The 23,689-nt window shown below is 41.9% G+C and overlaps 1 protein-coding gene across 1 annotated transcript; it reads left to right on the top strand.

Moving 5' to 3' along the window:
- Window positions 1–1,413: 1,413 nt before the first annotated feature.
- LOC128258324 (titin) lies at window positions 1,414–23,057 on the top strand. Its single transcript, XM_052989883.1, has 7 exons — window positions 1,414–1,624; window positions 4,101–4,405; window positions 8,742–8,913; window positions 9,669–9,800; window positions 16,342–20,297; window positions 21,043–21,592; window positions 22,181–23,057. The coding sequence occupies exons 2-7, from the start codon at window positions 4,304–4,306 to the stop codon at window positions 22,249–22,251; spliced, it is 4,983 nt and encodes a 1,660-aa protein (XP_052845843.1). The 5' UTR covers window positions 1,414–1,624; window positions 4,101–4,303; the 3' UTR covers window positions 22,252–23,057.
- The last annotated feature ends 632 nt before the right edge of the window (window positions 23,058–23,689 follow it).

The raw sequence follows: 23,689 nt of genomic DNA, 5'->3' as shown, positions 1-23,689 counted from the left end.
CCATAAAATTTATTATTTTAAATTATATTTTCATTATTCAAGAATCATTTGTGTTCCTAATATAATTTGAGTGACTTATGAAACATGTTATAAGTCACATTAAAAGCTTAAATTAATTTTCCATCATACCCAAATTTTAAGTACCGCCCTCTGCAAAATCTGAAAATCTGACAGCAGCAAAACAGTTTGTTTAAAATGAACTCAAATGCGAAAATTACACCCCAAGCGACCAATTTAAAACCATTAAATTATAATTTTAAATTTTAAAGAGCTGGAACGACTTGAAGGGAGGGCAGCCATAGCATTATTCAATTAGGGAAGACGCATTTGTATACTTTTTGGACTTAACCAAATGGAGTGCGTTGGATCCAACCGACCCCTGCTTCGGCACTTTTGACTTGTAAGATTATTCTTAGCGTTTCGCAAGTCGATTTCAGTTGCTTCACTTGCCTCATTGCGATTGCAACACGGGTTCAACTTCAAGTGACGGAAGTGGACAAACAAAAATCAGCTACAGTTGAACTTCTTTATCGAGTACTTTTCTAAGTAGTTAAATCTATATATAACATGATTCAAAATAAAAAAAGTCGTGGATCAAAGCTAAATTTTGATATCACAATAAGTATTTCATATGGCTTTAAAAACACTTTTTAAAAATTATATGTTTTACATAAATAATTAAATATTGTTTGGCCGTTTTAAATGAACTATTAATATTTATTTTAAGCATTGTAACATAAAACACTTATAAAAAGTATAAAGAAGTCTCAACTTATTGCATACTTAAAAGTTGTTTTTCTTAGGCTATTAAGCCTAAGCCTAGATTTAAATTCTTTATAGTAAGAAAGTTATTCTAAAATAATCCTTAAACCAAAAACCATATTGTCGTGAATGAATCTATGGAAGTTGGACTGTAAAATAAAACGGTTAATTTCGAACTGAATGCTGTTGCTGGGCAGTTAAGTTGAAATTTCGGCGTGTAGGTGTACAAACGTTTCGCCGTTTATCTCTCTTAATCTGTGCGTTCGCACTCTCTCAGACCTGACACTCATAATTAAAGAAACAAATAAAGCACATTTGCATAGCAGCAGCAGCACGAGAGCAGCGGCAGCGATAGCAGCAGCAGCAGCAGCAGCAACATCAGCGCAGCAGCAACATCACCAGAAACAGCAACAGCAGCAATATCACTAGCAACAGAAACCACATAAAGAGTTAAGACCTCGGCACTTGTCGTTTTTTGAAAAGCTTCGCTGCCTTGACTTTGACTTTGGCCAAAAGCTCTCTTTTCAGCCAACAGTTCGCCGTTGTAAGTTGTTGCTGTTGCTGTTGATGTTGCTGCTGTTGCTGCTGTGGCTGCTGCTGCCGCTGATGTTGCTGCTGCTGGCGACTGCGACCGCGGCTGCTTGTCTTGGTTCTTTAAGTCCGTGGCTGGCTGGCTCCTCTTCAGTTCGTTGCTGACCATCGTTACGTGCGGACGTGCCCAGCTCAGCTCATCTCCGTGTGATGTGGCTGCACTTTGCACACTTAACTTAAGACCTGAGCCCCAAACATTTTCAAATCTGAATACCAAAAGTGCCGCGACGCGAGTGACAAATAAAAACCCTTCGCCCCAAAACAAAAAACGGTAGCTAAAAAAATTTTTCAATCAAATAAAATACAACAGAAATCGAAAAAGGAAAAGAAAAAGAAGGAAATAATAATAATAATACTAATGAACGAAGGGGTATTTTTTGGAATTGGACTAAGGCGCGGCCATCGGGCTGGCCAACTGAGTGTAATTTTAGTTTTCCTGCGCAACACACTCAACACACACACTCGCCAGCCAGGAAAACAAACAAACAAACAAACAAACCAACCAACCAACCAACCAACAAACAAACAGCGAGCGGCCAGATAGACAAGCATACATGGGATGGCAGTCAAGTGAAGACAGCGCAGCGTTCTCCTGTCCAGTTTGCTGGAGAGATGCGGTTGGAGATGCAGTGGCTGTCTCAGCAGCATAGAACTGAACTGAACAGAACCTAACCGAACCGAACAGATGCAGATCCACCCAAAAGCCAGTCCAGCTCGGATCTGGCTTTAGACTCCGACTCCGGCACATGTGGTGTGTGCTGGTGCTGCTGGTGGTGCTGGTGCTGCTGGTGGTGCTGGTGGTGCTGGTGGTGCAATGGTGAAGTCGCCATATTGGGTGCATAACGGTGCTAGAATCGCGCTGCTTTTTTGCCTTGTGTCTGAGTGTCTTTGCCTGGTTTTTTGCAGTCGCCTCTCGCCGTCGGTGCATCGCATCGCATCGGCATCACATCGTACTGCATCACATCGCATCGCATTGATGACGACCGACCCAGCGACCGATAGACCAAGCGCAAAAACCGCAAACTAAAAATGCTGTTCCCCAGCCAGCGACCCTCTTCTCTGTGGTTACCACTGCCAGCCCAACACTTTGCACATGCTGATCGATTGCGGAAGATCTCCGCCATCTCCATCACCATCTCCATCTCCATCTGTATCTGCATTTGCATCAGCAGAAATAGCTTATTCCCGGCTGACTGGGTCAACAAATTGAACCGGGCAATCGACCAGACACACCCACTCACGCCCCCTTGACCAAATGCAAATAATCAACAGCAATTCTAGACTCAGAAAAAGCATTCAAAGAAATGGCAATATATTTGGTTTTTGTTTTTTTTTTTGTTTTTTGTTAGAAAATATGTTTAGAAAGAAAGAGCGGATTAGCAAGAGCTTTATTTAGATTAAAACAACTTATTCATAAAACACTCCATTTTACTACTGTTTACTTTAGATAGTTAAATAAATAATTTTCATGATTTTCTTGAAATTAGAGAATTAAATTGATTGTTGAATAAAGGCAGACATCTTTCATAGTTTAAAATGAAGTCTAACAGATTTTTTTTATGATAAAATAGAGCTTTTGCTGTTTGTAAATGTATTTTATTAGTCTGTGAAATGCAATCTTATAATTAAATAAGCTGAGGAAAGTGAATTGGAGCTCAAAAGTTAATTCAAAAATAACATTAACTACAAATTAATAAATGCTTTCAAGTGCATGCTCCCTAAATGGCCACTCTTTTAACAGTCAAAAGTTTTCACATGATATATTTTGACTTATGAACTCAAGTCAAGTTAGTTTCCTTAAGAAAAAAAAAAAACAGCAAACGAGGCCCACATTTTTTACCGTGCAACAACTAGTTCTCAGGCCATCTCACCTTAAACCAATTTAAATCGAACTCCTAAGCCCTGCTCCATTGTCAGCTCCGTTTTCCCTTCCCTTTTTTTCCATTTTTTATTAAGTTATAAAAATGCTGGAGTTAGTAGATGTTTTATATCGGCATGGAGCTCTTTTTTATATTTTTCTTCCTCTTCTCAGCCGCCTAACGGTAATGCCCTAGAGCGCCACATTCTCAGACCCAGTCTCGAACTCTTCGGCCCAGACTCATGCATTGCAATAAAATGAAATTTTATAACAGCGTCAGGCAGTGAGCAGAGATACAACGGCGGCAACAAAAACGTTACCCAAATTCCAGATAAAAAAAGACACAAAAAACGAAGAAAAACAGAGCGATAGAGAGAGAGAGAGAGGGAAGACAGACAAAGGTCGTCACAGCAAGTGAAAATAGCAAAAACAAAACACGAGACAGCGGTCGAGGAAAATAAACGAAATAAGTTTAAGGGCCTAGTGGCGAACAGCTAGGTGGTTCAGGTGTTAATTTCCCATTTTCGGGTTTTCGACTGCCGCCGCAAGTTCGCTGCCTAAGTCTTTCGTTTTAAAGTGGAGCGACTGCGCGCCGCTCGAATGCCCATTGAATGCGAATGAGGGGCGTGTGAGCCGCAAGCCGGCCGGTACGCTTCGCCCGACAACTGCAAAATAATAAAACAGAAATTATTATTATTATTTCCCTCTTTTTTTTTTTGTTCTTGTTTGTGGGGCGCATTTCCTTTACCCCAAAAAAAAAAACAAAAAAAAAAAAAATTAAAAAGAAACGAAACGAAACGAAAGAGAAGAAACGTTTTCGTTCCGTTTTTGACCCTCAGAGTTCAGAGTTTAAGTCAAGTCTCCCCTCACCAACGACTCCTTTCCATAGCACAAAACATATATTAACGACTGCAACGAGAGGAGTACCGCAGACCAGCAAAATAACCCAAGGCAGTGGGTAAAAATCGAAAGAAAAAAGCAGCCAAAAAACATACAAAAGGAGGGAAAAGCGAGAAAAGCGAGAAAAGCGAGAAAAGCCTTCCCAGGGAGATCCGAGGCAGCTTCTTGGAGATTGGAGATTCAGAAGCGGCAATGACGACGACTGCGACTGCGAGGCCGTCAGCAACATCGAAAAAGCAACCTGCGATCGCAATGCTCAATGGAAACGCTTTTACGGTTAAGCGGCTCTTAGCGGTAAGTAAACTCATCTTTGGCCAAAATGTGGCCCTCCCCCATACAAAAGTGATCATTTGGGGCGTTGCCAATTCAAATCGCTCCAAAAAGGCAGCCAAAGCAAATGTTTGTCACCTGGTCAGCTCCATTGTCGAGCACTTTTTCGCTTTCTTAAACAAAAGATTCAATTTTTTGGCACCATTTTCAGTTGCTATTTTTTCATGTTTTTTTTTGGCGTGGGCACTTCAATCGTGGGCCGCTGCTGCCCAAGTTCTTCTTTTCTCTCGTGTGTAAAGAGCTGTGAAGTCGGCCATTGGGTCAAATTGTAGCTGATAGATGGATAGGCAGGCGTCGAAGATCATGATGAAGTCGGTTCTGTTCGGTTGGGGGTCGCCACTTCAACGGCTGAGTAATGTGGGCAAATTAATCTAATAAAAGGTGGGAGTCGGGAGTTTTCTTTGCCTTTGCTGCTCTACTGGGCCGAACATCATCCCAAAACAAAAAAAAAAAAGGCACAAGATGCCGCATTAAGCTCAGTGAATTATTTGCTTCATAAAATTTCATTGCCCTGCACTTAATCATTATTACTGCGGGAAGAGTCATTATGGGAGTTCTATGGGAACTAGTTTGACTATTAATAAACGCTTCTATTGAATTACTTGGCTATTTTTTTGATTCCGGGAAAGTAGGAACATAATAGAGAGGAAGTTCGGTCAGATTTTCTTATTTTATTGTTTGTCTTGCTTAGTTCAAAACTTCTTTATTAAAGCCTTTTTATTATTTGCAAATTATATTAATTTTTTATAACCTTAACATTTAGGTGGCAGAAAAAACTGGCACATATTTAAGTATTCTAAAATATTATATCAAGATTTTTGTAGAATTAAACTTAAGTCTTGGTTGAACAAGAGTTCGAAATTAATATAAAATATAGGTTTGTCATAATATTAATAAATATAAATTGTTTTCTGGGTAATTTGCATTTCAAATATTCTCTATTCAAATTTTTCCAGTATTTTCAATCATCTTTTGTAATTCAATTAGATTCTCCTATCCAATAAAGCATGTATTCAATGGTGCTAGACCAACAGATTCCGTTCGGTAGAAAGCAATTGGACAAGGGCCGATTCCACCAGCTTTTCCACTTTATCTAAGGCTAACAAACAATTTATCCGTTTCGATGTTGCTTGTTATTATGTTCGATGCCCTCGGCCGGCCCATTCAACCCATTTCGAGCCGAGTGCATCGAGTCTTGGCTGGAGAGTCTGCATCTGTGCGCTCCACCTGCATTCGGGGTGGCCAAAGGTCAGCAGACAGTCTGGCGCCCGACGATCATTAAAAAAGTACGAAAGTAATTTGTAAAACACGAAAAATTATTTACTCTTTTTTCGCTGCTACCCGGACTTGCCGTTCCTTTACTACTTACGATTCTAAATTACAATGACTGCGGCGGCCAGAAGGAAACGCCACTGCCACGGGTCTTCATTAGCACACAGACTGGCCGTAAACCCCAAAAAAAATGGAAATAAATAGGCAGAAAAATAAATAAGCCAAGTTAGTGCGCCCGGCTGATGAATGGGTTTTTGGCAGCTCATAGCTTAAAGTCTGGCCTTTTGGCCAGGAAGATGAATGGGCGGGCGGAGGATTACAAATAGCCGGGTGGACATGGCTTGACGGCTATTAGCTTTCAGGCAGCAGATCTTTATTTACCCTTGGCTCTTCTCTATTTTGGTAGCTGTCGACTGTAAGCCAACTATGAAAGTAACTCTTGGCCGGCCGTTATTGGGTCAAATTGAAGCAAACACTACGCCTTTTGTGGCCAACACATTCTCGCGGCCTCTCTCTTTATTCTATACAAACAGCAGTGTCTCGTGCTCGAAAGCAGCGTAATTAAACAATTTCTTCTCTGTTTATTGACATTTTATTGATGCCGACGAGCTTGAACGGTTTCATTTCATTTCTGGTTGTGGTGCGGCTGTTTGCGATTCCAATTCCAATTCCGATACTTTTCACATTCGAGGCCGTGTTTGTGCTGTTGCTCCCATTGAGCGATACTCCTCAGGTGGTCGAGGGCTTGTGGAGTGCTGTAAGTGTTGTTTTGATTGAACAAGCATCGAGTGAGTGGCGAAATGATCTCGAGACTCGAGGGAAAACACCTCTGAATGGGTATTATGTGCTGTAGTTTATTTATTTATTGTTATTTTAAGACCCCGAAGAGCAGTGCTAATGGGTCTTGTTCAATAAACCCAATTTAATGGTTTTGTTAGTCAAATAGAAGTGTAGGGGAAAGCATTTAAGGAAATGTTTTCCTTAATTAACCATTGGCACTATAGCACAAAATTAAAATAAGTCTAATATGTCAATAGACTTTTCAAAAGTATCATGGAATATCAATTTAAACGATTAGGGAAAAGATTCCATAGTTAAACATTGGCATTTCTAATATAATAAACATGAATTTTAGCACCAAATAAAATAATGTACAATGTCAACAGAAATCTCATGAATATCACAGAAATTCAAATTAATTGGTTGATTTATAGTTCATATATTTAAACAAAATGTTTTCCAAAGTCATAATAGTCCAAAAAGAAATTCATTAATTGGTTATCCCTGCACTTTTTATATCATAAACTTTTATATTATTTATTTAAAGTCCAAATCTTGTGTTTAATTCAATAATACAACAATCTTAAAAAACCGCTTTTCTGGTGAAATTAATTGCCCCATGACAACTAAGTAATTTTCACATTTTTTATTAAAACCATTTCACATAAACATTTATCACAATCAAGGCAGCCAAGTGGCCAACAAAGTTGCATTCCGCCAAATGATCCTAACTGTGGTTTTAATGTCTCAACTCGTACGAATTGACCAAGAGTTGCGTGTCTGTGGAATTGGAATCCAAATCGGGGAGTTCTTACCAATTAGCTGAGGCAGGGGGAATTGGAGTTCCCCTTGCGAAACCGAGACTAACTTTATGTAATCATTGGATTTAATGCGTTAACAAATTCAGCAAAATTCAGAAAAAAAAACCAAAATCAAAGGCGGGGGAGTTCGTAGTACCGTTTGCTAGTATGCCAGTATGCAAAACCCAGAACCAGAAGTGAAGCTCAGTTACCTAACTCTACTTGTATCTGTATCTATTTTGGTTTTGCTCTTGGTTTCGGTTAGGTAATGGCAATCCCAGAGTCGGGGCCGTAATTAATGGCGTGTGGCGCTCATTCGCGATGAGCAGAAAGTACATTGCACTCTGTGTGTCGGCCACAAAATTCAGCTTATTTATTAGACAGTTCTAACTGCAAAAGAAACGCCGAGAGCAGAGTACCCTTGGCTGTGCTGTTTGTTTCTTTTTTTTTTTTTAATTATAGATCCCGTCCAATCCCAGCCCCCACCTTCGAATGGGCGTGTGTTCGGTGTTCAGGCAACTGTTAATTTTGTTTTACAACTCGCAGGCAGCTCCAGTACTCGTATCTTTGTAGCATCTGATATAACGTTAACTGTGTGTCTGCGTCGAAAACAACAGCCCGCTCGCAGATGCCAAGCTAGTCTTACACACATCGCACTTCATTCATAAAAGAAACAGCCGCAGCTCATATGATCTGCTACGATTAACCACAGATTTTACGGCACTTTCGTCGGACGCTTGGGCCGCTGGTATTCCGTGTACTCGGGCAATTTGTTCGGCACCATAACAAGACTTCTTGGTCAAGACTTTACCGGCCAATTTAGTGGCTCATTTCGGTTGAGGTCCTCATGCCCGATTTAATCATGGTTTATGCAAAGCTGGCCACCTAATTGAAAGATTTAAGTGATGTAATAAATAACAGATCACAGATCTTAGGCGATTGTTGAAAGTTCAGGTCGTTAAGTCATTTGGCATTTCTCTGATAGCAGCTTCTGAAAAGGAACTAATAGTAGAGGAAGAGTTTAACATTCCTGTGGAATTAAGTGTTATGTGAGCTAAATGTGCAGTTTTTAAATAGCAGCCCTCTTTAATAGCTTTAAGAATTATTTAAGGGCACAAACGGATATGAGAATGAGATAGTAGTAGTAATATTAAGAAGCAAAACTTACAACTAAATGGAAGATAAACATTTGTTCAATTAAAGCGCTTTTCGTATAAAAGCTTTTATAAGCTACTTACTTTTAAAGAATTTTACTAATTAAAGAGGTGTGACAAACAGTGGAGAAAAAATGTATTTAATTTTGGTTCATATAAAGGTGAACAATTTGACATCTCTGAAATACATAAATGGCCATATATATACAATTAAATTTATATAGTTTTACCATTATATTTAATAAGTTTCTTATATAAACAAGACTAATTTCCCTGTTCTTTTCATCCTTTCAGCTGCTAATCATCGTTACAGTTGTGGATGCGAGTCGAGCATTGGAATTGGGGGACAAGTGCCAGCATGATATGGACTGCACGGATTTCATCAAGGGCAGCAGCTGCTCCGCCCTCGGATACTGCGAGTGCGCCCCCTACTTTGTCCAGTTGAATTCCAAGCGCTGTTTGTCATGTAAGTAGGCAAAGTCAATCTTTGGCTAACCCCAAAGTGGGAGTACAGAATGTTTGCGGGCAAACAATGGGGCGGAGATGTGTGTTTGTCCACAGAAGAACCGTTAGTCGCATTCACTGCGACTTTCTTTACACAGAGAAAACACTTCTGACAAATCCCTGGGTTAAATTCTGGCTAATTATTTAAATTAAGTGTCTACTAGGTTTAAATTTACGTACAATTGATCTCAGTTTTTAATCTTAGGCATTTTTACTTAAATAAAAGTACCACCTATAATAAAATTTGTTTTACATTTTTACAAATTATAAATATATTTTTACTAAATTGATTTCAGTGTTTCTTAACTATTTGAAAAGGCATTTGATTAAATAGCACATAAATTTAAAAAATTGCTGATTTTTTAGCTTATTAATTTCTTATTTGTAACTTATATTTTCAAAGCTATTTAATGTTTTATTTAATATTTACTGAAAAGGAACTCCACCTCAAAAATGCCTATATATTAATTATCAATTTAAATCCTTTTAGAACCGTCATCATTTTAGACATATCGTAAGGCCTACACTTTTTCATTAACAAACCCAAAATAATTTTTGTATTTTCGTTTAATGGGGCATTCAAGGTTAATATCAGGCTATCGTGCTTTGCGTAAAATTGTTAAAGTTTTCCCAAGAACGACTTCGTTTAATGGATCGGCTAAGAATTAAATTTAATTTGATTTTTAATTATATTTTTCTCTTTGATTATGCCTGCAGCGCAACTCCTTGGCGGCGACTGCCAGCTGAGCGAACAGTGTTCCATGAAAGTGGCCAACAGCAGTTGCCTGGAGGGGGCATGCCGCTGCGTCGAGGGATTCCTGCAGTTCCGCAAACATACCTGTCTGGGACGTAAGTATCTGCCGATCGCCGGCCAGCTATTGTGGCCCTAATCCGAATGATACTCCTGGATAATATCATTGTCACTATCACTATCATTAACATTAACATTAACTGTTCGGTATGCGGTGTTTGGTGAATTGCAATAAACGGACGGCAGCCGACTAATAACAATCCCCACTCTGATTGCTTATCATTTCTCGTAATCCCCTGGAATGTCACGCAATGGGCCAGCATGTACCCATATATATATCTACATTCCAGAACAGAGCCCACTCCTATTTCCTGTTTGCCGTTCGTTAACACTTCGGGCCAGCAGAGGGTTTTCCTTTCGCTGCCACTTGACACTGGCAATTAACACGGGCATAACACCGAGAACGGCTGTGTAACAATAACAATAACAATGAAAATGCCCCGGCCTTAACAAGACAATCGTGTCACTAATTATACGCATAATTGGTTAATCTTCCAAGAACTGGCTAACAAACTAGTAGAAAACGACCATCAGGCATATACCATTTACCATTTACCAGACACCACAAACTGCAGATCATGGAACGTTAAAACGTTAAATGTAAAATGTAAATGTTTAACTTCGATCTCTCCTGTTTCTGTTTGTGCATTGCCATGTGTGAAAGATACATTTTAAGATACTTTCCGAGATGCACCTAAACTCTTCTAGGGCTCTGGGCTAAAAAGAAACCCGTGATTCATATCCCAGACTTCGGAATAAGTCATTGGCATTGTGACTCATCTAGTGACTAAGGAACGCATAGAGAAGCAAAAAGAAGACAAGTTATAATTGAAGTTTATGGAGAAAAGATTAGAATTTGTTCCAGCACGACATTAAGAAAAGCTTTCTTCTATTAAGATAATATCTTATTTGAAAGATTTTAGTTTAGGTATTTCATTTCCATTTCAAAAAAAACTTGTGATTTTCTTTAAAAGACTTTTCAAGACTTTATTTAAAGCGTCTTTTAAAGTTTATATAATACTTTTGTAAGGTTTATATTTTATTTTGATCATGACTTTTCCGAACGACTTTCATTGTAATAGTGACTGTGAAAAATGTAAATTTAGAGCAATGAATAAGTTGAGATTGGGTACTTAAGATCGCTGCCAGCCCTGCATCGATAGCCATCTAGTTTGAATTCGCTTCACTTCCTTTTGGCACATTGGCGCCAAGTGGCGTTAATCTGATTAGAATGTTGACTGGAATCGAGAGGCCATATGGCGGTGCTAACTTCTCTCCCCTCCCCCCCTTTCCCACCCCTTGGCATACAATGACTTCTTTAAAGTTTAAACACGCCAAAAGCAGAGCAATGAGGCACGATCGAGGACATGGAGGCATTGCAACTGGCGCAGTTCGTGTCATTGCCATTCACCTGATGTTCCAGTGTCCCCTCCTCACCCTCGAACCCCCTTCTCAGCAACTGACTTAATTGCATAGCATAAGAACTCAATATACATTTATATGTATATGTGCAGAGAAGGGGGCGTGGCAGAACAGCTGGCCGAGAGTGAGCTTAATATTTAATTAAGCAAATAATTGAGTTGGCCAGGAGGTGTATACACGGAAATAAATAAATAAAATTTTAAATTCATTTTTCTTGTTGAATTAAAATACAGGCTGAGAGGTAGTCATAAATGTTTACAAACTGAAGAATTAGTTAATCATCAGTTTTTAATTCTGATGAAGTAAATTCCCATATATTTTCCTTTTAAACAAACTTCTACCATCTGCCTTTAACTAAAATCGATTTATGCCGCTCTAGAACCTATCGAAAACTAAATTGGTGATAAAAATTAATTGGACATTTTCCCCTCTCAATTGTTCCGTGTGTAGCGGGGTATTTGTGGCAAGTGCAAGAGGTGGCAAGCCCGTCATTTGTGAGATACTTTCACCAAAAAAACAATAAAAGAAAGAGGAGGCAAGACAGAGAGAGAGAGAGAGAGAGAGAGAGAGAGAGAGAAGGAGAAGAGTGAACCTTTCACCAGAGACATCCTGCCATGGCAGCCTTTTTTCTTGCGCCCCTCCGAGCCTAAAGTCCCCCTTTTGATTTGTATCTTTGGCTACTTTACATGGCTAATTGCCTCGACTCGTAATTAAATTGCACTGATTAGCCACCAATGCAAAAGAAAGTCCAATTAGTTCTCAGCGCAAAAGAGAAAAATGTATATTAAGAGACAGAGAGAGGCAGGATAGACAGATCGCTGGAATTCCCGGCAAAAGAAAAGCCAAAAGCTATAAGCCAAAACTTTTTTGTATGCAGTTGACAAAAATGCTGCACACATTTGGGATTGGCCATTCACTTCATCCTATCGCCATTTCGCTCAGTCGCAGGTCAAGTGAGGCAAGTGGTGTGCCAGATTCTGTTGGCTTGTCAGGCTTTCCATTTAGCCACTTGTTCCAGTTTCCCATGCACCTTAACCCATCGGGCCCAAGCCCATTCCGGGATTGGCTCATTCAGTTACCCGTTTTTGTTTTTTGTTTTTGTTTGGTAGCCAGCCGCTCTTAACGAGCCCCCACCACACCACCAACCACCGCCAACAATGAGCCACTTCCTCCCATCTCCTCCGATCTTTATGAGTTATGTATGCACATATGACAAACCCCCTACCCCCGTCATCACCGGGCGGCTCTTTAGTCTACTCTACTCTCCCCGTTTCACGGGATGCGGGAAAAAGTATGCCAAATATACATAGTGTAGTGTGCTATAGTATAGGAGAGTATGCGGCAAACAGATAATGAACAGATAGCCCATACACACGGCCAAACAACGGAGGCTGCGACGACTGTCAGTCCAGATCGAGATCTTCTGCATACAAAGTTGCAGGAAAAGTGCACCGCTCTGACGTCGTCGATCATCGGGTACACCGGAAAATAATTGGCAAACTTTTGCTGCTAGTTTGGGAAAGTTTGAGCTAAAATCAAAATAAAAGTCTAACATTTTTTGATTCATATCCTCAAACTGTAATTTTTGTCCAAAATGTCTAAGACATTTACTAAACTATATTTAATAGAATATATATCAATGTATACATGCTTTACATTTTGGATTTTAATATTTCGGTGAAGATTTATTAAATTAAGTAAGGACAAAATAATACTTTTTAATTTTTCAAAGGAAATATATCATTTTCTGTTAAACATTTTTAAAAATATAAAATAAATAAAAAGTTGCAGGAAGAGTGAATCGCTAGCTACTTAAAAAATGTTTTTAATTAGCCATGAACATTATTTGCATATCGGAACTAGTTTTTTTGTGAAAACTTCTGCCCCGTCTTCCAAATACATCGATTATAGCCTTATGTGGCATTCCTTATATAAGACCTAGGAAACTACCAGTCACTGTCCCCAGCAACTTGGCTCACTTTCTTCCTGCCCAAAACACCTTCGCAAGCCAAAACATGGAAAATACTTTCCATTGCGACACCTTGCACCCAAAAATTGGCCAAAATGGAAAGACAGAAAAGACCAAAAGCAAAAGCCACCGAAAAATTCCATTTCATTTCGCATGACCCACAAAGGCAGCCAGTCAAACTGTGTTAATTTGCGGCTAGAAACGAAATGAGAAAAAATACGAAGCATATTTTCTTGAATGGCCATTTCAAACTAAATTGCGCCAAATGCCAAATTGCATGCTAATTATGTGGAACAGCAACGGCGGTTAACTTCCGCAAAAAGACAATAATAATTTTCCAAAACTTCATATTTACTCGCAACATTTCCATTTCATGAAAATATCTTCTTTAAATTGTATGGTTATTTTGCTTTTTGTATGGCAATTGGTATTGCGCCTAATGAAAGTAGACGGCATAAATAGACTTATTATAGCCGCAGGAATGCTGGCGCAGATTGAGATACATTTGTAGCGCAGTATCTGTGCGTGTCAGGCGGTTGACACAGTTTTGCAATTCCGGCCACCGGCGGCGACTCAACCAAAGACAATAACGCCGAGGTAGCTGCCATTTAATTTATGCTGATTTCGATGGAAATTATTGTTCACGATGGCAGCCATCCCGCCGCGCTCTGCATCTGCTCCACAGAGCTCTCAGATACTCAGATACTAAGACACTAAGATACTCAGATCCACTGGGCAATTTTCACACGCGTCGTGGAGATCTCGCTGAGCTGCTTTACCCGTAATCGAAGTGGGTTAGGTTAGCAGTTGCAGTCGTGCAGCGATTCGCATGCAACCTGTCACACCAGCTGCCCCCGGGGGGCGGTCAGGGCGGAGAGGGGGCGGGGCCAGAGCTAAGTGGCCGTGGCATTGGCCCCCAGCCTATCGATCATCGTTTTTGGTGGCCAGCACAGAGGCGTCGGCTCTGGCCCAAGATGGGACAATACGATTGCACACGCGAAAATCTTCCAATCTTTGTTCCATATTTAAAAAATGTATCATCATACCTACTTGTATAAGTTTGGAATAATAATGGAACAGTAATTTAGTACCGTTTCTTACCAAATGTAACAATGATTAACTAAGATATCTTAAGAGTCGAATTTGTTTATTTTTTTTTATTTGCAGTACTCTAAAAATACTGTAGACTTTTAATTAAAAAAAAAAAATAATTTTTGGATCAAAATCTATTGAGCATTTATTGGTTTTGTAAATTTCAAAGCTTTGTAGGGCTTGAGAAGTAATTAAAAATTACAAAAACTGTTGACATTTAAAATCCGGTTCTTAAAAAACAATTTTATGAGAGATACAAATTTGTATCAATTACAAAGTAAAGTAATTAGAACACGAACTATAAAGATTATTTTAAAACCAACAAAATTATTTAACAACTAACAAAACAAGACTTTTAAAAAGCCGATACACCAAGAAAAGTTTGGTATAAACTTTAGGTACTTTTACATTAAAACACTTTAAATGTTGTTACAATTCAATTTCCTAATCATTTATGAATAGTGCTATTTTTTTCCTGTGCGTCCGCTTCCAATGTTGTTATATAAAAGTGAAAGATGAGGCCAACCGTTTGGGGCCTGCAGAAACCCTCTCTGAGTCTTCCTGCTTCGCGTTGAATCCATATTGGTGTCAAACTGCGGCAAGACACGTTTGAGCTACTCGCATTTGGAATGGCAGTGGAAATGGCAGAGCGCAGTGTCAGTGTCAGGCGGTGCATTCGTTAAGTATACGCCACGCTGGCCGTATGCCTTTTATGTGCCTCGGAGTCAAGCGCTCAACCGCTCAACCGCTCAACCTCAACCGGTTCCCCAATGTCCAATGCCAGAGCCTTTTGTGTGTTGCCGACAAATGTCGGATTTGTGGCCGAAATTCCCGCGAGAAAAGCAACTTTTGGCTGGGCTAGGATACAAAGGGTATACAGATTTATGATCTCGCTCGGATTCCAGTCCAATTGAATGCCAGCTGGGGTTAATGGAAATGGAAATGAAATGGATCTCCTTGGTCAGACGCTGCCCAAAGGGCAACTGCAGGTGGCTGCATTGGCCAGTGAAATGGTAAATGGCATGTCGCCAGTTGCTAGTTGCAACTTGCTGGTTGCTAGATGCAAGTTGCTGGTTGCTGGTTGCTAGTTGCAAGTTGCAAGTTGCTGGCAAGTCAAAAACGAAACAAGTGAAAACAAGTTGGAGCGGCAGTCCGGAAAGTGGGTCAGAGCTGAGATTCCAGCGGAGGACAGTGGCAGACACGCAGGTGGCTCAGTCTTCGCCGTCGTCGGTGCAACCAACAGTCGCCGTCTCTTTTTAGCCAGTTATCGGCAAGTGGAATGCTGATGAGGAACGGTAATGGGAATGGGCGACGTCACCGACGTTTCAGCGTCATCTTCTGGTTCCCATCTGTTCCCCTTCTTAGCCATTTATGCACAGAAAGAATGGGGATATCTATATAGTTAAAGAAAAGAAAATTAATAAATCTTAACATGCTAATAGATAGTAAATAATAACAAATAATTATATACAATTTACCTGAACTTATTTGGTTAATATATAGTTACAAGTAAGAATAGTTAAAAGTGTGGCCTTGATTTATTTCCAGCGACTTTCAAGAATAAGTAGGTCTAAAATGTTATCTCGTTACTAAAAGAAAACGAAGTTTAAACGAAGAATATATGTGCTTAAAAATATTCATAGTAGCACATTTTCCTTTAACTATTCTTTTGAATGCTCTAGAAATTTCCCTATAAAATCTCCAGGGAAAAATATTTTAATTTTTTTCTCTGCACCGATCTTGGCTATTCTCTGCCCCTCTCTTTCGGTCATGCGTTGAGGTTGATGCAGTTGCAGTTGACTTTATTGACGGTTATTAGGCTTGTCGAAGGCGGGCTAATGCTCTGATGTTGTTCTTGTTCTTGTTCCGGCTGCTCCTCCTTGTTCTGGTGTGGCTGTTCATGATGGTTATGATGAGTTTTTAATATGCATTTGGTGCTTGGAGTTCGGTTTACGGTTAGCTTAATAACACATCCCATTGCCCCCCATATATATTAAATATATATATAAGAAAAACACACATTTTAAGTCAGGGCAGGCAAAAAAACGTAATCTCACGAGAACTTTTCGCGACCGATCTTTATCTCCCACATGCAGCTGCCCATCCTGGCGCCGTTTGCTACAGCCACGCCCACTGTCAAATGTTCGACACCCGCACCCACTGTGACTTCCTCATCCCGAATTTGTTTGGACGCTGCCAGTGCACGAGTCCCGCCAAGATGGTTGCTGGTCTCTGTGTGGCCCCGGCTGCTGATCAGGAGGATCAGAAGCAGGAGCAGGCCATCGAGAAGGTGGAGCAGCCAAGCACTACCACGACGACGACGACGACAACAACAACTCCTAAGCCCACTACCACTACAAGGAGAACGACGACGACGACGACAACAACTACAACGACGACAACTACTCCTGCACCCACAACAACAACCAGAAGAACAACGACAACTCCTGTTCCCCTGCTCCTAGAAGACGAACTGCCCGCCAGTGTGGAGGAGCAATCCCTCGAAGAGGACGATGGTGAGGCCACCAAGCTGAGACCTGAGGTCACCGATGTGGACAATGGCGAGAAATTAGAGGCTGTGGACATGGCCCATGAGGAAACTGAACTGACACAGCAGCAACACCAAGAAGAGGAGCAGCAACATCAGGAAGAGGAGCATAAAAAACAAGAAGAGGAGCAGAAAAAGCAGGAAGAAGAGCAGAAAAGGCAGGAAGAAGAGCAGAAACACCAAGAAGAGGAGCAGAAACACCAAGAAGAGGAGCACCAGCAACCTCAAGCGATCATTCCTCAACCAAATGAGCCGGAGAATATCCAAAACTCTCATGACGCCACCACTGGAGTACAGCAGCTACTGACTCCCGCCGATTTGCCCACCGAGAATGCCATTAGTGTGGACCAGAAAACCGAAGCTGGACCCACCGAAGATTATCCCTACAAGATCGATGAGGAGTACGCCGAGGAGCACGATAGCAAGCCAGAAGTACCAGAGCTGACTGGAGAGCAGTCCGAACACGAAGAGTCGCCTGTGGCGCCCATCGCAGCGGATGAGGAGGAGGCTGTGGAGGCCTCGGGTGGGCAGGAGATTGCCTCATCGCCCATCGACGACACCATGAAATTTGATTACGAATCGCCAGTCGACGAAGCTGAGCCCGAAAAGGTGGCAGAGGTACCCCAGCAGACTAATGAGGGGGTGGTGCCCATCGATACCGAGAGCGAAACTGACGCGGAGGCCAGCACCGAGCACCACATCCAGACGCAGCTGCTGGAGGAGGACGAGGAACCAGAGCCAGAGCCAGAGAAAGAGCCAGAACCCGAACCCGAACCCGAACCTGAGCCAGAGGCATTCCAGACAGTGGCCGATGAAGAACTGATCCCAGTTAATGAAGCTGAAACCGAAAGTGTGACGAAGGCAGTCGAAGCGGCCGGGGAGGAGATGCCAGAGGATCTGGCTTCGGGGGATCATGAGCTGGAAGTGGCCGTGGCCAACGACGAGGTGGGGCCAACAGAAGCGTTGAACATCGAAGTGCCAGCCCAGGTGGAGAGTGAAAGCCAAGTTGTCGAGGTGGGAAAACCGGAGCAGCCAGAAACCGAAATGGAAATAGAAAAACAAGTGGAAAAACAAGAAGAAAACGAACAAGAAGCAGAAACAGAAACAGAAACAGCAGTAACTGAAGCCGCAGAAGTGGAGCTGGCGGCCACTGAAGCCAGGCCCGATATGGAGCCTGAGATCGATCAGGCGGAACAAAGCGCCGACATCAAGCCGACAAGTGGCGAAGATGATTTAAATGAAGCCAATCAATTAAATCAAGACCAAGTCACCGAGCAGCAGCAGCAGGAGGAGGAAGGGGAAGAGGAGATCGGTGAGAACGAGCCCGAACAGGTGGTGGAAGTCCATCAAGACGCAGAAACAGATGCAGATGAAGCCACAACAACAGAGAAACCAGTCCAAGAGCTGGAGCTGGAGCAGGAGCAGGAGGTGGAGGCAATCACCGAAGCAGAGCACGAACAATTGACATACCCAACAAATGATGATGAATTGGCGCCAGTGGAAACAGAACCAGAGCTGACCACAGAGGAACCAGAAATTGCTGAGATTACCACCGAGTTGAACGAGCAGCAGCACCAGGATGAAGAGGAGGAGCAGCAGCAGGAGGAGGAGCAGCATGAGGAGGAGCAGCAGGGGGAGGAGCCCGAAGAAAATGCAAATGCAATTAAGACGCCCGAAGTGTCGGAAGCAATTGCAGAGCCCCAGACAGAGATGGAAATCCAGTCTGCCGCCGAGAAAGAAGAGATCGAACCAGATGTCGAGCAGGTAGCCGAGCAGATTCCACAGACTGAGCCCGAAGTGGAGTCCACGTCCACTAATGACGAGGTGACGTCGCAGGTGAATGCTGATCAGGTCAAGCCAGAGCTGGTTATTAACAGCGATGCAGACAGCACTACGGAAGCCACTGAGGAACCCGCTCAAACGGAGATCGTCCCCGAATCCGAGTCCGAACCAGAAACCGAGGCCAGTGAAAGTGCCCCGACTCTAGAGGAGATCAGTCAGCAGCAGGATGCAGCCGAGGTCGAGAAAACTGAGAATGACAACATTATCCAGGGAGCAGAGCCCAACGAAGAGGAGGAAGTGATACCCGAGCCAGTGGCTGAGCCAGAAAAGGAGGAATCCCCAGTGGCAGTCACCGAAGTCCAGGAGGAAACCCCAGTTGCCCAGGAAGAGGATGAGTTGGCCAAGCCGGAGTTGGACTACACCAGCATTGAGCATCTTCAGGAGATTTCCCCGCCTGGGGAAGAAACCACAGCTGCCATTGAAGCGGCGGAAGCCGAATCCACCTTGGCCCCGGAAGTTCCCGAAGCACCCATTTCCATTGTGAGTGAGGAGCACGATCCGGAGAAGTATCCCCAGAACTTCCATGAGAGCGAGAGCATTGCCGACATTCTGAGCGACCTGATGCTGGAGGGAGACAGCACTGTGCCCCCGGTGCCATTTGGTGAGCAGCCCGCCCAAACGGTTCCCATGGTGGAGGCCAACTCGGAGAACGAGGAGGAGCAGCCGCACGAAGCCATTTCCGATCTGCAGGCCGAGGCCGACGAGACCCAAGATCACGTGGAGCAAGTGCAGCCGGTTGAGGAGCCAGAACCTGCCATTCCCGAACTATTCGCCGAGGCAGCCAATGATGAAGAGCAGGAGGATGAAGAGCAGCAGGTGACCCCCGTTCCAGAGCAGCCTGCGGAGGATCAACCATCTCAGGCGGTGGAGGAACAGCAGCCCATAAAGGAAGAAGAGCATCAGCAAATTGAAGAGGATGCTCAGCCAATTGTAGAGGAACACCAACAAGATGAGGAGGAGCATCAAGAAGGCGAAGAGCAGCACCAGCAGGATGAGGCGGAAGCCCTTAAGCAAGAGGAACCGCTGGAAACCGAATCCCTGCCAGAGGAAGCTACCACAGAAAAGTTGCCGGAGTCCGAGGAGGAACGCACTCTCTCACCCGAAGAGCTGCCCTTCGATCTCACCGATCACTCCGATGCCATCCGCTTCAATGAGCTGGAGTCGGACAACCTGATCCTGGAATCCACCACCAGCGTCGATGGTCTGCAGGAGATGGATAGCAACCACATCGAGGAAGAGCCCGCAGCTCATGCGATCCCGCATGAGGAGGCCACTCCAAATCCCGCCGACATTGTGGAGATCACCACACAGACCATGTTGGGCTTGGCAAGCCGGGTGACCCTCATGGAACCCGCTGCTCCCGTGGTGACCACTTTGATGCCCCTGATGACCGCCGATGAGCCCACTCCGGAGCCAGTTGCCCCGGCTGCCATTCCTCCCGCCTCTCTGGCCGCCATCAAGCCCGGTTCAGAGCTTCGCAAGCGCGTGGACTTGGGTCTGGAGGCGGTCTCCCTGGGATTGGCCTGCAGCAGCGATCGCCAGTGCCAGCTGGCCGATCCCCACACCGTTTGCAATGGACGTGGAGTCTGCGACTGCGCCGCCGGAGAGCAGGGAACGCAGTGCAGCGCCGAGCGAACCGGATGCAGTCCGGGAACCTTCCAGGTGAGTTCTTACACTGAGAGAAAAACAAGTTAAGAAAAACTAGTTGATATATTTAATAAATTTTGAATTATTTTGAAAATGAAAAAAGAATTTGGTTAATTAATAGACAAGCTAAAAAAATGTCCTATTTCTTGACTAAAAATTCAAGACTCTTAAGCTAAGATCAAACGGTCAAATTATTTGAACACAATTACCTATATAGACCATGAACTTCCGAAGTAAACTGGGTTTTTCGCTTTAAATCTTTACACATGTTTTATGAAAATGAAAAGACAAATTTTTTCAATTTAGTTTAATTTGACCGTCTTATCGTAACTTTACACTGCAATTATTTTATTCTCAATTTATATACCAAACTCAAATTAAATATTTATCGATTTGATGTCATCCATTGCGGTTTTAAGTTTTTTTAATATTAATAAATTACAATTTTGCATTTGACTATGTTCGGAATTGATTTTAAAATCTGAAAACTAATAATAACTTAAATTTAAGTCATATTGACCTTTATTAAGAGGCTTTTAAATCGAGAAGAAGCTTTTTTAACTCTAATATTTTTCACATTAACTAAAATTTTTAATAATAAATCATTCAATTTAATATTCATTGTATATACTTTAAATATTAAATATAAAATTTTGAATTCAATTGACAAGTATTTAATTTAAATATTTCATTATTGTATATGTGTGTTTACCTTAACATTTATATATAAAATACTTGATAATTTGTATGTCCCTTCCAGTGTCGCTCGAGTGGCGTGTGCATCTCGTGGTTCTTCGTGTGCGACGGACGGGCCGACTGCAACGACGCCTCCGACGAGGAGTGCACCCACAATGCCCGCCTGAGCCAGAGCTGTCCCGCCGAGTCCTTCCGCTGCCAGCGGAGCGGTCGCTGCATCTCGCGGGCGGCCCTGTGCGACGGCCGGCGGCAGTGTCCGCATGGCGAGGACGAGCTGGGCTGCGACGGCAGCTTGAGGGGCGGCAACGCCTGTCCGGAGCACACCTTCCGCTGCGGCAGCGGCGAGTGCCTGCCGGAGTACGAGTACTGCAACGCGATCGTATCCTGCAAGGATGGCAGCGACGAGCCGCCGCACCTGTGCGGCTCCCGCGCCCTCCCCAACCTCTTCATGCGCCTCATCGAGGCCGGCGGCCTGCTCGGCGGGGGGCGGCGGGAGGCGGACGCCTACTGCCCGCACCGCTGCAGCAACGGTCTGTGCCGCTCCACCGCCATCGTCTGCTCCGGACGGGATGGCTGCGGCGACGGCACCGACGAGCAGACCTGCGCCGTCTGTCGTAAGTAACCAATGAGAAATACTTTAATTGCTTACCAATGTTTCCCTTTCACTGGTTTTTCAAAAGTGTAATCACTCTTTTTGGCTCACCAGTCAAAATAATATAACCAAACTCCGAAATTGGTACAGGTTTTTTTTAAATTATTTAAAAAAAATTTTTTTTATTAAAAAAAATATGACTTAAATTAAAAAATTAATTCTAAATTCTTTATATTTTATTTTCTCTTTCAAAAAGTAGCAAAACAACTAAGGAAAATTTACTTTATGACCTGTAAAAGCAAAAGATTAAAAAGTTATACTGATTCTTTTGCTCTCGAATAATAAGTACATGTTTTAAAATACAATACCTTATGTAAATCAACAATTTGTATTGTTGCTTACTATTTTCTTACGGTCCTTATTCCAATAAGTAAATGGACTTAACAAACAAGAGAAAAAAATACATGTTTTAACTTAAAGAACAACTAAACATAAATTATTAGTAAGAGTCAATGCAATTTCACTTGAATATTATATTACTATATTAATAATATACTATTATTATTATTAATATTACGTTCTATTCACATTTGATTTAATTTATTTCCAGGTTGTCCCGCCCCGACTGCTGCCAGCCTGCCCGCTTTCCTGGCCCGACAACGCCCCATGCCGCTGTGGTAGGAACCTGCACCACTTGCAGCAGCTACAACACCTAAAAAGCAACCACTTCCGGTCACCATTTTGACCGATGTTTTGCCACAAACTGTCTTCCGACCCCTTCAAAATCTATCGCTATACCTGTACCCAGCCGCATTCGAAACGATTATTGTCTAGCATTTAAGTGGATATTTAAAAATAATTATTTATTTATTTATTATGACCTTAGCTGCGTCCAAGCCACGCCCAATTGCCACCTTGCTATCAAAGGCGGCTTTCCGCCCCCTTTGAGCCAGTGATGTTTGTCAATTGCGCCACTGGACGCAACCCTAAACCACATATGTATGCCACCACACACCACAAATGACACACCCAAACATCGCCCCCATTTCGTCTATTTATTCTACTCATCTGGACCATCAAAACTATTTATTTATTACCCCAACACACCTCACCCACAAACAGACACTACAACACTCGAAAAGGATTCTTCATTTAACTTAGTTTTATGCAATTTTCCAATTTATTTAAATTATTGGCCAGGCATACCAGTAACGGAAAAGATAACGAAAACCATGAAATGATGCATTTTTATCGATAAATATTTTGTAAATAAGAGTAAACGTGTTCGATGTACATGATAAACGACAATGCCTATAAAGAAACGTAGGGTATCTAACATAACACAATCAGATCATACTCCCTATATAGTTCATTATATGTACGTACGTGTGAGAGGCACTCACACACTTTTCTCAAAGTCAAAACGCATCACAATAAAGCTACAAAAAATAAAGAGATGACAATAAAAAATTTATTTTTAGAAAACTATTTAAAAAATAAAACTGGTTGTTTTTATTTGAGATATATATATAAGAGGGGTTATGGGGGTATTTGGTTCTTCTTAAAGATCTAAAAAAAACTTAACAACATCTCATATTAAAGCTAAAACTAATACCATATAAAGGGTACAGAAAATACTATTGGGGCTTACATTTATTATATTTCCTGTGTCTATTTTAATTAATTGAAAAATAATATTTACCATGACGTCAGTAACAAATACGTGAATCAGACGGTTGTATGTATTGGGATTGAAATAATTTCTACAAATTATTGTTCTTAAAATGAAAAAAAAACCTTTTATGTAAATATATAAAAAATATTTTCTAAAAAATGACTATATATAACTTTTTCTGCAAGGAATTTATGCAAATATTTTGTATTTTCTTTTATTTATCATACTGCTGCCGTTTTCCAAATATGATTTAAGTGTACATCAAAAGCAAGAATAATTTTTCTAATTTTGTAAATACATATATTTCTATCAACAATCAGTAGTGTTATATAATCTTTCCTTGGTTTTTTCCCTTCCCCTAAATTTTAATCTTATTTGTTTTGATACCGCATAAAGTTGTGGTGGTGACCTTGCCTGGGGCCAAACGAAGATACTTGACGAAAA

This window comes from Drosophila gunungcola, assembly GCF_025200985.1.
Source record: "Drosophila gunungcola strain Sukarami chromosome 3L unlocalized genomic scaffold, Dgunungcola_SK_2 000003F, whole genome shotgun sequence".
Classification (NCBI taxonomy): domain Eukaryota; kingdom Metazoa; phylum Arthropoda; class Insecta; order Diptera; family Drosophilidae; genus Drosophila; species Drosophila gunungcola.
Note: the sequence above shows the minus strand (reverse complement) of the source record. Positions and strands in the feature narration are given on the sequence as shown.